Below are 13,492 nucleotides of genomic sequence, written 5' to 3'. Positions count from 1 at the left end.
GTGCGTGACGACCCCGCGCCTCACAACACTCCAGTGTCGCCGCGGCTGAGCTGTGCGCCCCCCTTCCCGTCCTCCCCGTCCATTCTCGGGCTCTTCCCCCATTTACCTCTGGCCTCTTGCCCACCTGGCCCTGGTTCCCGAAGCTCTGTGACCCCTTCGCACTTTTGTCTCCTGCTCACCCGGCCCCGTCGGTGCCACCAACCCAACCCTCTCTGATAGTTGCCCCTCTTCTCCGCCCCCTACAGACCCTCATGTTCTCAGAACCAGGCGACAGCGTCCTCTTCATACTCTTTTTAAACTACAATTACTGCCGGGCAGTGCTCAGACTAAGCACGCTGTGTGTTTTTCTTAGCTGACCTGAGCCGACTTACATGGCGAGACTTTTCCTCCTGGTCTCCCCAGCACGTGGCTCTCCTTACCCCCACCCCTGGTTCAGGGGAGCAGAGGGAGAGTCCAGAATTTCCAATTATTTCCCTAAGGGAAGGGAGTTGTCTCGCTGCCCCTCATGTGATGGTGCCTCAGCCATCAGGTCGCTGTCCTGGTTTTTCTTAGCTGACCTGAGCCGACTTACATGGCGAGACTTTTCCTCCTGGTCTCCCCAGCACGTGGCTCTCCTTACCCCCACCCCTGGTTCAGGGGAGCAGAGGGAGAGTCCAGAATTTCCAATTATTTCCCTAAGGGAAGGGAGTTGTCTCGCTGCCCCTCATGTGATGGTGCCTCAGCCATCAGGTCGCTGTCGGAGTTTCCGCTCGGTTCCGTGGACTGATTTGTTATCTCAGCCCTAAAGCTGAGGTTTACTAGTTCGCTGATGGGGGTGAGATCTTGGTGACCGAGTTCTCCTGCATTCAGGCCTTCGGGAGTCCAGGGAAGTCAAGGGCGAGGTATTAAATCCGACAACAAAAGGTAGAACTGCCAAGAGGGCTGCGTCACTCAGGGCAACCAGTGAGTGCTTTTGTTTTTGTTTTAAAATTCTTAGTAGAGTCCCATTGAAATCAGAAGGTTGTTCAGTGAATATAAAGTCAGAGAACATCAGCACAAAGAGTTAGAAGGCCTTATTTATTATTTTTTAATTTTTTAAATATGTTTTTTATTGATTTCGGAGAGAGGAGAGAAACATCCATAATGAGAATCATCCATCGGCTGCTTCCTGCACGCCCCCTGTTGGCGATCGCCCGCCACCCAGGCGTGTGCCCCGACTGGGAATCCAACGTGACCTCCTGGTTCCTAGGTCCATCCTCAGCCCCTGAGCCACACTGGCCAGGCTGGAAGGTCTTAAAGGAGATGTCTTTCAAGCCATCGCTGGCTAATGCATTTCTGTTTTCCCCCACTCAAGAGACCCTTATCATTTGCATATTTTCGCACACACATTAAAGGAAATCAAGAAACAACCTCTTTACATAATCTATCATCCCCTTTCTTTTTCTCTGCTTTGAAACAGTGGGCACTGTCCCAGAAACTTGGAAAGCACAGTGGTTTGATCTTCAGCCCAGCAGAGCAGAGGTCAGTGACAGAAATACCAGCCCGCTCACAGGGCCAGCACTGGGCTCAGGGAGGTGCATACCTGCAATCCTGCGAAGGCCCATGTGGAAAATGTGGACTCCCAGGCCATGCTGACTGAATCGGAATTTCATAATTTGGTGCCTGGAATCTTCATTGTTAAGTCCAAGATGATTTTTCATCCACAGAGGTGAAGGGTAAGGAATGAGTAAGTGAAGAAAAGGGGAAGAAAGAGGGTGGGGGGAAGCAGTAAGCCCATCTCCCTTTTCTGTTCTTTCCCTTTCACTTTCCTATACTATCCTTTGCCCCGTGTCTTCTTCCTGCCTCCTCTAGCCTAGACCTTGCCCATTCCCAAATCGTACTTTAAGTTCCAGGCTATCCCCTTTCTCCCAGCCCCAAACCACATTCCACTATTTTCACCAAAGGGGATGTCTAAAGAAATAGTTGTGACCCCTCTCTCTTCTTAAAATATTTGTCACTGGAAAATTTCAAACACAGACACAAATAGGGGAAATAGCATAATAAATCCTCATGTACCCTTCACTCAGCTTCTACTGTCAACTCAATTCTCAATCTTATTTCATTTATACCTCTACCCACTTTCCCCAACATATTATTTTGATGCAGATTCTAGACTGGATATCATTTGGTCCATAAATATTTCAGTATGTAGCTCTAAAAGATAAGGGATTATTTTTTAATCAATAAACTTTATTTTTAGAGCATTTTTAGGTTCATAGCAAAATGGAGTGGAAAGTACAGAGAGTTCCATATACTACACACACACACACACACACACACACACACACACACACAGCCTTCTGCACTATCAACATCTCACACCAGAGTGATATACTTGTTATAAATCCATGAACCTACATTGACACATTATAACCCAAAGCCCCTGGTTTACCTTAGGGGTCACACTTGGTGTTATACATTCTATAGATTTGACAAATGTATGATGACATGTATCCACCATTATAGTATTATACCAGAGTAGTTTCACTGCTCTAAAAATCCTTTGTACTCTGCCTTTTTATCCCTCCCTCTCCCCTGACTTCTAACAACCACAGATCTTTTTATTGTCTCCATAGTTTTGCCTTTTTCAGAATGTCATATAGTTGGAATCATACAATGTGTAACCTTTTGAGATTGGCTCTTTTTGCTTAGTAATATGCATTTAAGTTTCCTCCACGTCTGCTCATGGCTTGATAGCTCATTTCTTTTTAGTACTAAATTATTCCACCTTGTGAATTGGGTTCCTTTTCCCATCTTTCTGGACCAGACTGAGAGGGTGTTAGATAGTTTGTGGGAGAAGGGAAATAACTAGATCTGGGTCTGCCTGCAGGAGTCTATAGGCAAGGATGTAACTAGCAGAGGTCAGCCCCTCTATCCAGGCTTCCGACATTCAGAGTGACTTCAGGACACCCAGAGATGAAGCCAGCTCTTCCACAGTGGGTGGCACCTCTGTGTGCTCTGGAGAGGAAGCTGGGAACTTTCCCACTGTCATAGGCCACTTGGAGGGAAGAAGGGTAGTGGGGAGGCTCTCAGTGATTACCTGCTCTTTCCACTGAAAGTAATCAAAGCGGCTATGCATATACCTTGGGGAAAATAGGGCGGGGAGAAAGGAGCATCCAGTAAGTATCAGGCAGAGTTAGCTGAATGATTGAAAGGCTGCCAGGTCCATGGGTGGGATCATGAGACCCCCCAATTGCCTCACTTCACTGCCACTTCATTCACCCCCAGCCCTGAGTTGGAAACACAGCTCCTGGGGTATCTTGGGATGTTCCAGTCTGCTCTAGGGAGATCTGTCAGTGCCCTCTTCCCCAAGGCTTGCCCTTAGGCCTAATAAAATATTTTGCATGTGTGAAATGCTTTAAAGTTTTATAAAGTATCTTCCCCACATTCTCTCATTTAAAAAAAAAATAGACTATTTCTGCCCTGGCTGGTGTGGCTCAGAAGGTTGAGTGTTGTTCCATGCACCGACAAGTTGCCAGTTCCATTCCCAGTCAGGGCACATACCCAGGTTTCGGGTTCCATTCCTGATTGGGGTGTGTACAGGAAGCAGTAGATCCATTTTCTCACATTGATGTTTCTCTCTCTCTCTCTCTCTCTTTCTCTCTCTCTCTAAAATCAATAAAAACATCTTTTAAAAAATAGACTATTTCTTAGAGCAGTTTCAGGTTCACAGCAAAATTGAGCTGATATTCCCTCATTTAAAATTTTGATTCTCACATCTACCCTACAAATAGGTAAGTGGCTATTATTATCTCTACATTTACATTTAGATTACATTTAGAATCACACAGTAGCAAATGGAGCATGTTGCTAACTGAGGTCTTTTGATCTCTTAAGCCCCAAGCACTTTCTCTTGGTTCTTACAGAGCGAATTCTGAATCTTTCCTTCCCACAAGCTTAGAAACCCCAGACCATCTCTTATTCCCAGAAGTTAGAAGCAAGTTTGAGAAGTTCCCCCCACTCCCCCCTCCACTGCAGAGACCCATGCAAGCCCATCTGGGTCCCTGATGGAAGGTGCACCCTCTTAGTCTCTGGCAAAGGCACCAAGACCCAGAACTTGTACAAGGCCCTGATAAGCTTCTTAGAAGGGGTATTAGCAGGGATTGGATATTCTTCCCTGAGATGCCCTTCACTCCCGACCCTGTCTTCAACTGGAATTCCATAAGAGAGCTGGGGGCAGGAGAATGGGGTAGTCCCTGCTGTCTAGCTTCAGACCCACTCTTTGCGATCCTGCATTTTGACAAGTTTCCAGAACGGAGAAGACACCCAGATGTCCAGGTTTGAAGGTAGGTGATTAAGTAGGACGGTGCCGGCTCAACTCTGTTATATAACACAGGCATACCAGAAAGAGAGACCCTCCGAAGCTTCTGTAGGAGATTCAAAGTGTTGAATTTATGGTAAGGGACAGGGTGGACAGGGAGATGGCGGGAAGATAATTATAGGAATCAAGAACAAAAAAGGAGAATCACTAATTTTGTAATTCTTTTGTTCGTCCCTCTTGTGCTTGTTAAGACAATTGCATTTGCATCTCTGGTGTGGTAGCTGGAAAGACGGGCACTAGAAGGCTCCTTTGCACTGCTACTCACTAGCTGTGTGACACTGAGCAAGTCACATCTCTCTGGACCTCAGTTGTTTCTTCTTCTTCTTCTTTTTTTTAATTTATTGATTTGAGAGAAAGAAACATCGATTTGTTGTTCCACTTACTTATGCATTCTCTGGTTGATTCTTTTATGTGCTCTGATCAGGGATGGGACCCACAGCCTTAATCAGCTGAGCAGCCAGGTCTGGGCTGGATCTCAGTTTCCTCATGTCTCAAATGGGGAGTTATACTGAACTGTGTTAGTAACTTCTTCTACCTTTAACCTCCTAAGATTCTATGGGTTACTCATCTCCCTTCCAATAGATTACCTCATAGGCAAAACTGATCATTTCTAGGTACTATTTTGTAATAATCTGAGGACATTGATTGGAGATTTAACAAATATTTACTTGGACTGGGCCTCAGTGCCCTTGATAAATTGAGGATTCTCTGAGGGCCTTTCATGTTCTTTCCTCCTGCGTCCTTATGTAAAATAGCCCTTATGGAGCACTTGATTCTATACAGTGCTTTTCACTGGCCTTATGTGTTTTACTCTCCCAACATTCCTATGACGTAGGTATTGTTATTACTGTTTACATAGCTAGGTACTATTATTACTATTGTCATTTCTATTCCATTGAATTAAATAATTTAACAGATACCATCTATATAATAAAGAGTTAACTGGTTAAACTGAACAGTAAGTTATACTGACCCCTGGCCTTTAGTTTCCCTTCTCCAGATGTCCTTCCAGAGATAATCTTTGCATGATCAATGCATGTATATTATGCCCATTTCACAGATGAGGCCCTGAGGCTCAGCTCGTCCAGGGTGACACAGATGGCAAGCAGCAGAGCTGGGAATCCAGGTCTTTGACTCCACTCTCCATATTCCTCCTACCACATTACACTGTCTGAGAACCTTCATGACATTAACTTTTTATTTTACTTTCTTTTTTAAATCTTTATTGTTGAAAGTAACATGACATTAACTTTTAAGCTTTATCCTCTCTGGATGATATGGTGGAATTGTTTTAAGTAAGTCTGAAAAAAAAACACACACACAAAAAAACATGCAGAGTTGTCAGTCTTCCACTGCTGCCTCTTTTTGTCCAGAGCTTAAAACCATGTCTTTTTACTTCCCTTGTGCCTTTAATAAGGTGAGATCTGTGGCCTGGGGCATATGAGCTCCCAGCAATTCAGGCTTGCACTTAGGAGTGCTGCCAGACCTTGGGTGGACCCAGCTCAGGAATCAGCTCAGGCTGCTGGCATGCCTGCACGGCACAGAGGACCCCTAGATGCTCTTTTTCTCCCAAGCAGGCATTGCCCCCTTGAGCAGGGGGCAGAGGTAGTTTTGTTCTAACAGAAACAACTATCTTCCACCACAATGGCCCCTGAATGAAATGATACTCTTTCCAGATGAGGACCCCATCATTCCTCTTAGGGACAGATAACCTCTTTTATTTAATTTCCCCCTCTCTCTAGGTTTGCGGATATCTCTTAGCTGGGCTTCATGGAGAAATCTTCCCTGATCACCAACCTGAATCCCAGAACAACCCCCATCTTTCAGTGAACAGAATGAGAGGCCTTCCGTAACCTGGCATAACTGGCCATCATGGGGAAATTGATCAGGATGGGGACGCAGGAAAGGCGGTTACTCCTGCCAAAACGGCTTCAATGGAGTCGCTTCCTCTTCCTACTGGGAATGTTGATCATTGGTTCCACCTACCAGCACCTGAGGAGCCCTCTGGGCCTCCCCTCACTGTGGGCAGCAGTCTCTTCCCAATACCCTGTAAAGCTGGCCAGCCGGGACCTTCCCAACAATGAGATGATGACGGTGAGCAGTGACCCTCCAAGAGCTAGTTCTGAAATGGAGGGTGAGACACTGGAACCCCAGGGCACAGTGGGCAAGGAGGAAGCAACAACTGGCATAACAATGGAGAACACTCTCAATACACCCAGAAGAATAGCCAACATCTCTCCCACAGTACCTAAGAATAACTACAGCCCAACAGCAGCAGGCACAGACAGAACGAAGGAGAACACCCCAACCAGACCAAGTGGAGTACTGAATCACTACACCCCAACTTCAAGCATATCAACAATAAAGAATTATACCCCAGCAACACCCAGGGGAGAAATGAAGCACTACCCCCCAACTCGAGCCAGGGGAAAGGTGAAAAAATACACCCAATCCCCACATGGTAGAATAGTAAACTCTGCCCCATCCACATTCATGACAATGCCAAGAAGCCATGGGATCACTCCCAGAACGACAGTGAAAGACGTTGAAACTGTGGCAACCTACAAAATATTGGAGACCAGCCCCTCCAAGGGAGTAGTGGAGGAAACCACCCCAACTACTAAGAGAATAACTGATAAGACTCCAACTTTCCTGATAAATGACATAGAAACAAACATCTTGACTTCTCCTAGGAGTGCAGTGGATAAGAACACGCTGACTAACCCCAGGAGAGTGGACAATAACAGCTCAACCAATCCTCGGAGGTTAGTGGGAAAGAACAACCTGACGACTTTCCAGGGAATAGTTTTAGAGCACACTGCAGCCACCTCTGATGGGCAAGTGACAGTTAGCACCAGGGTTAGGAATCCCTTGTCCAGAACCAGTGCTCCAACCACTGGATTATCCTTAGCCACCTTCTGGGGGCTGGCGAAGAAACCTCCCACAGCACCAAGCACCTCAGCAACCCTCAGCATCAGGGCAAATCCGACCACCCAGGTTCGTCACTGTGTGGAGCCAGCTCCAGCCATGCCCACTACCCCCTCCCCCAGCCTGACAACGGCCCCGCTCCCAGAGGCACCCAGTCCCAGTCCCTCGGCGCTGCCCCCCAGCTGGCCAGACCACCCTAAGGCAGAGTACCCCCCAGACGTGTTCAGCGTGGAGGAGCGGAGGCAGGGCTGGGTAGTCCTGCACATCTTTGGCATGATGTACGTGTTTGTGGCCTTGGCCATCGTGTGTGATGAGTACTTTGTCCCAGCCCTGGGTGTCATCACAGACAAGCTGCAGATCTCTGAGGATGTGGCAGGTGCCACATTCATGGCTGCTGGAGGCTCTGCCCCCGAGCTCTTCACCTCCCTCATCGGCGTCTTCATCTCCCACAGCAATGTGGGCATCGGCACAATTGTGGGCTCTGCTGTGTTCAACATCCTCTTTGTCATCGGCACCTGTGCCCTATTCTCCCGGGAGATCCTCCACCTCACTTGGTGGCCCTTGTTCCGTGACGTCTCCTTCTACATCCTTGACCTGATGATGCTCATTCTCTTCTTCCTGGACAGCCTCATTGTCTGGTGGGAGAGCCTGCTGCTGCTGCTGGCCTATGCCTCCTATGTGTTCACCATGAAGTGGAACAAGAAGCTTGAGCTCTGGGTGAAGGAGCAGCTCAGCAGGAGGCCAGTGGCCAAGGTCATGGCCCTAGGGGACTTCAGCAAGGTAAGAACAGGGTAGCTCAGGTTTTTCTAGCCACTTTGGGGCAAAAGAGTGAGGGAAGGCTGGGACTAAAGCATGGAAAGTGCTGGGTCAGACTTCAAGAGATGGGTGCTCTGGTTCCCTTGCTTTTCATTCAACTTTTAGAGGCCTGTTCTCTGCCAGGCACTATTCTGGGGTCTTTGTACGGAGTGACCTTGGTTCACCCCCGCCCTCCCCCCCCCGCCATCATCCTATAAAATGGTTATTACTATGATCCCCCATTGGCAGGAGAAAGAACTGAGGCCTAATGAAATCAAACTACTTGTTCAATGTCACACGGCAAATAGGGGGTGGAGTCAGGATTTGAACCAGGTTGGTCTGGCTGGGTCTTTGGAAATGATATTTGAGCTGGGCTTTGGAAAATGTCCAAGGAGATATCAGGCAGGGAAAATGATAATCTCGTCCATGTGCATGGTGTTTAGGGTTTATCTAGTACCCTTACTTTCATTTAATCTTATTTGTTCACATTCCAGACTTAGAGGGTCTGGTGTCTTGGATGGGGTCCGAGAAAGAAGTGGGGAGGGCTGTTTTTGGTTTTGTTTTGTTTTTAAAATATTGAAGATGAGAGCTCCATTCATCCACTGACAAGCCAACGCTAGGTGCCGAGCCCTCTCTCTGTGCTGACTGGAGACCAGATACCAGGAGTGCTAACCCTGGGGCTTTCTCCTGTTCCTTTCCAAGAAGTTCTCTGTCCCCATGAGGAGCCTTCCTACTAAATCCATTGCATGATTCAATAACCTGGAAGATTGAATTGGGGGAGTGATTTCTGAAAATTCATCTCAAAGATGTTTATTCCGTGAGACTCCAAAGTGAGGGCACCTTAGGGAACACAGACCCCATTTATCTCCTGCTCCTAAAGCTGGAGTTTGGGCAAAGGTTGGCTCAGACCCTGCCTGCGTCAGGTCTCAGTGAAGCCACTGGTGCGAGCAGAATTTTGCGTGCAAAGTGGAAGGACTTAGCTACTTAATCCACAGCAGTTTTGATGAGTGGGCAGGATGGAGACAAAACTCAGCAACATGTCTGGGAGATACATGATGCAAAGGAGATAAAATGTACTTTCTTTAGGATTTTTCAGATAATGTGGTGTTCTGGCCGGAGCACGGAACTGAGAGGTAGGAAACCTGGGTTCTAATCTGATTCTGCCTCTAATTAATTATGTGACCTTGGACAGGTCCCTTCATTTCTTTGGGGGAAAATGAAAAAGTCAAGCTAATCACCAAAAGGTCCTGTTTAGTTATAATATTCATTGATAATGTCCTTTGTCCAAGTGAATTCAGTTCTCGCAGGCCCAGCACAATGGTTATTTGTCTGATCTGATCAACTGAGCTCCAATTGCCTTATTTGAAGATTGCCCAAAAAGGAGAAATGTTCTGCTCAAGGTCATACAGCTGGCAGGTATCAGAGCTGGGATCCAGTATCCTAACCTCCCATTCAGCACTATTTCCCACAAGACTACTGCTTCATGAAGCCAGAGACTTAAAAAAAAGAAGGGGAGGCTCAGAGTGTCCCATCACTCACTATGAAGAAGCAGGGCCTGCCTCTAAGGCGGTTCTCAGGGTAGGCTATGCTGGGGGTGGCCACGGAGCCTGGTACTCTCCTCTGAGGAAAGTATTTACTGCCTGGTAGACACCAGGCCAGCAGTTTTCAAAAGGCCTTGGGCTTGCCTCCCAGTCCTTCATAGTAATTCTGTTTTTATTTAAACTCTGCAAATTCTGAACTTGTCATTTTGTCAGAGCTAGACCATCAAAGCAAAGCTTGCCAATGACGTGAAGCATAATCATGATTTCAAAAGAGAATTTGTAACCTCCTTCCGAGACTTTTCAAGGGCTTCATCGCAGCTGTTTGCCAACCAGTGAGAGTGGTGCTATTACAACTCTGTTCTTAGCTATTTGTCAAAACAGATCCAGTTTATGATTTTTAATGAATAGAATTATGCTTTTAAAAGCAGGTTGAATTACTGGCTATATTTGAAAGCAAATCTATATTTATTTAAAATTAAAAACCTATAGTTTAGACTTCCCAGCACTAACTACTGCCTGCTAAAAATTAGTCCAAATAACTCAAGAATTATACCTGTTTTGAAATGGTTTTTAAAACTGTCTGGATTTGGAGTTTCACCCCAGGTTTTTTCTAGCCAGAGAAAGAAGGAATTGCCTTTGCTTGTATTATTATGTCTGTTTGGCTGGTCAAGACCTATGATCTGGTTAGAGGGAGATCAGTTATCCTGCATTTCACTGACAGCTAGGGAGACGCCATTCTGTTTTGAATTCATGAAGCAATTCTCTGAAAATCCAGTCTTTGTTCTGGAATTCATTTTGGTGGTTTATGCAGGCGTATGTATTTATCCCTGTAAATTATTTTACTTTAAGTATAAAAAACAATATGCTTTGCTCTCTTCCTCACTTTTACTGACTTATTGGTTCACCCCTCTCCCTGACTAATGGGTCCCTTCTTTGAGCATCACCTCAAGAAGGCAGGGAGCCAGGGAAACGGGGCTCATTTAATCAGCTGTGCTCCAAAGGTGAGGAAGTCAGAGGGAAGTGGAGCAAGGCCAGACAGGGTGATAGGGAGCCAAGGAGGATGGCTGGGGAGGGGAGGTCAGCTGTTTAGTAGCTTAAATAGTCGGAAGAGAAGCGGAGGGCGGTGGGATCTGCTCCTTCTTCTTTTTTTAAAATTGTTTTCTTTCTTTTTAAAAAAATGCATTTTATTGATTTTTTTACAGAGAGGAAGGGAGAGGGATAGAGAGTTAGAAACATTAATGAGAGAGAAACATCGATCAGCTGCCTCCTGCACACGCCCTACTGGGGATGTGCCTGCAACCAAGGTACATGCCCTTGACCAGAATCGAACCTGGGACCCTTCAGTCCTCAGACCGATGCTCTATCCACTGAGCCAAACTGGTTAGGGTGATCTGCTCCTTCTTGGAGAGAAACAGGAACAGGAAAGACACCCCCTTCTTCTGTTGCCAGCCTGGGGTGAAGTGTGGAGGGGGCGGCCACACCATCAGGCTCATCATTGCCACTAAATGGGTAACAACCTTTGTATCTACCAAAGGGCTGAGCCCAGGGTCTCATCCCTAGCTAAAGCTCCATAACTATTTGGTTCAATTTCCTCAGGGAACCCTAGCAGTTTTGCGAGAGAAAGGAGCGGGGAAGGGAATCCATACTTATGGAGGGCCTATTCCATACATACATTATCTCAACAACTTTTCATAAAAACCCCACAAGGAATAGATTGTTATACTCATTTTGCAGATGAAGAAACTGAGAGGCTCAGATAAGATAATTATCTCAGCCAAAGTGACATGGCTAGTTGACTGTCCTTTCCACTGGTTCAGGCGTTTGTATTGAGGAGGAAACTGTTCTTGCAAGGCGTGTCAGGCCTTAAAAACTGTGAACAATGCACTACCCTGGCAGGGAGGGGGGGGGGGCGTGCGGGAAGGTCGTTATCGCTGGCCCCAGGACAAGATTATCAACACCTGGGGGCCACAAGCCCACGAAAGGGGGCGGAACCGTATCTGCAAGACAAAGACCCCAGAAGGTTATAAAAAGTGAAGCCTCTGTGTGTTACTTCACTCTGATTTGGAAATTATTCCCAGAGTCCACTAGTGTTAATAAACGGGGTCCCTCCCTTTCTCTAGGAAGTGTGTTTGGTATTTCTTTGTTCTTCTGTAACAGTATATCTGAGTTTTAACCCAGGTTCCACTGCTAATTATCCCTGTTACCCTGGGCAAGTTAATGCAATTCAACAAACCTCTATTATTAAGCACTGAAATGAAAGTCAGTGTGGGAAATAAAAAGATTGTGTCCCATCCAGTAGAGGGGACAGGCAAAGACAAGAGTATTTGTAATAAAGGGGACACTGCCAAGTGCTACAAAGTCACTTTGTTTTTCATCCAGGCCTAAGATTGCCCATCTGAAAAGTAAGTGGGATGAACTAGTGCAGAGGTTGGCAGACTTGTAAAGAGCCAGATACTAAGTATTTTAGCCTTTGTAGGCCTTATAGTCTGTCACAACTATTCTGTTGTGTGAAAGCAGCCACAGACAATATGTAAATGAATGGAATGGCCACATGGTGTTTTACTAAGAGCAACAAACGCACAGGTTTTTCCTTTCTGAAGGACTGACTATGTACCCAACTGATACCTGTGGAGTTTCTAAGCTGAAGGATCTTTCACTTTACTTTTTATTCTGCTCTGATAATCTAGAACCAGGATAAAAGTTTTTGGGGATGATTCTAATCAGAATTTAATTGAGTATTTTCAGGAAAAATAAATGATGTAGCATCAGATATATAGCAACTATTTTAGAATCTCTGTTTTGACACTGGCTGAAAAAATATTTTAGACAATATTGTCAAACTGATATTTATTGTTTGAGGAATGACCCCAATAAGGAAATAGTAAATGTTTGTTTATCAACACAATCTAACTTAGCTTGCTCTGAAACTTTAGACCTGATTTTGAAGCTCTCAGTGTATTTGTTCTGACCAAAAATGGCAAGTATCTGATCTGTCTTGACTACGCATACTCACAGAAAGCAAACAAACAGCAAAACTGAGGCATTAGCCTGGCTGAACAGTCTTATTTGTATTTGAAGGGTGATTCCCTTCCTTTAAAAAATATTTTTATTGATTTCAGAGAGGAAGGAAGAGAGAGATAGAAACATCAGTGATGAGCCCTAACCGGTTTGGCTCAGTGGATTGAACGTCAGCCTGTGGACTCAAGGGTCCCAGGTTCGAATCCTGTCAAGGACATATACCTTGGTTGTGGGCACATACCCAGTAGGGAGTGTGCAGGAGGCAGCTCATCGATGTTTCTAACTCTCTATCCCTCTCCCTTCCTCTCTGTAAAAAATCAATAAAATGTATTTTTTAAAAAAGAAACATCAATGATGAGAGAGAATCATTGACCAGCTGCCTCTTGCACGCCCCTACTGGGGATTGAGCCCACAACCTGGGCATGTGCCCTTGACCAGAATCGAACCCAGGACCCTTCAGCAGGCTGCCACTCTATCCACTGAGCCAAACTAGCTAGGGCTGTATTTGAAAGGCAATGGCCCTTCTTTAGAGAGAGAGTTATGAGCTTAGCCAGGGAGGACCAGACATTTGCATGAAATGCTGATTGTGAAGACAGCCCTGTGGGATGCCAGTGGTGAGAAGGGATACAAGGTTGGGAATGAGTCTGGTGTGGGCCCTTGGAAAACTCCATACTCACATTATGACCCCCAAATACTTCAGAATCTGAAACTCTAGAGCAGCGGTTCTCAACCTGTGGGTCGCGACCCCTTTGGGGGTCAAACGACCCTTTCACAGGGGTCGCCTAAGACCATCAGAAAACACATATATAATTACATATTGTTTTGTGATTAATCACTATGCTTTAATTATGTTCAATTTGTAACAATGAAA

The 13,492-nt window shown here is 45.8% G+C and overlaps 1 protein-coding gene across 9 annotated transcripts in view; it reads left to right on the top strand.

Moving 5' to 3' along the window:
* The first annotated feature begins 3,770 nt into the window (after positions 1–3,770).
* The window catches only part of SLC24A1 (solute carrier family 24 (sodium/potassium/calcium exchanger), member 1), a 34,619-nt gene continuing 24,897 nt past the window's right edge, over positions 3,771–13,492 (top strand). For 5 of the 9 annotated variants that reach the window (XM_014535433.1, XM_014535432.1, XM_014535434.1 and 2 more), the window contains exons 1-2: positions 3,771–4,304; positions 6,082–8,047. In XM_014535433.1, coding sequence (XP_014390919.1) covers positions 6,212–8,047 — 1,836 coding nt within the window. In that variant the 5' untranslated portion in view covers positions 3,771–4,304; positions 6,082–6,211. Of the gene's footprint in view, positions 4,305–6,081; positions 8,048–10,609; positions 10,613–13,492 lie in introns of all 9 variants that reach the window. The other 4 variants (XM_014535435.1, XM_014535428.1, XM_014535436.1 and 1 more) reach the window with 3 other exon arrangements.

Source organism: Myotis brandtii, unplaced genomic scaffold, assembly GCF_000412655.1.
Source record: "Myotis brandtii unplaced genomic scaffold, ASM41265v1 scaffold144, whole genome shotgun sequence".
Lineage (NCBI taxonomy): Eukaryota > Metazoa > Chordata > Mammalia > Chiroptera > Vespertilionidae > Myotis > Myotis brandtii.
This window is presented reverse-complemented; position numbering and strand designations above follow the sequence as displayed.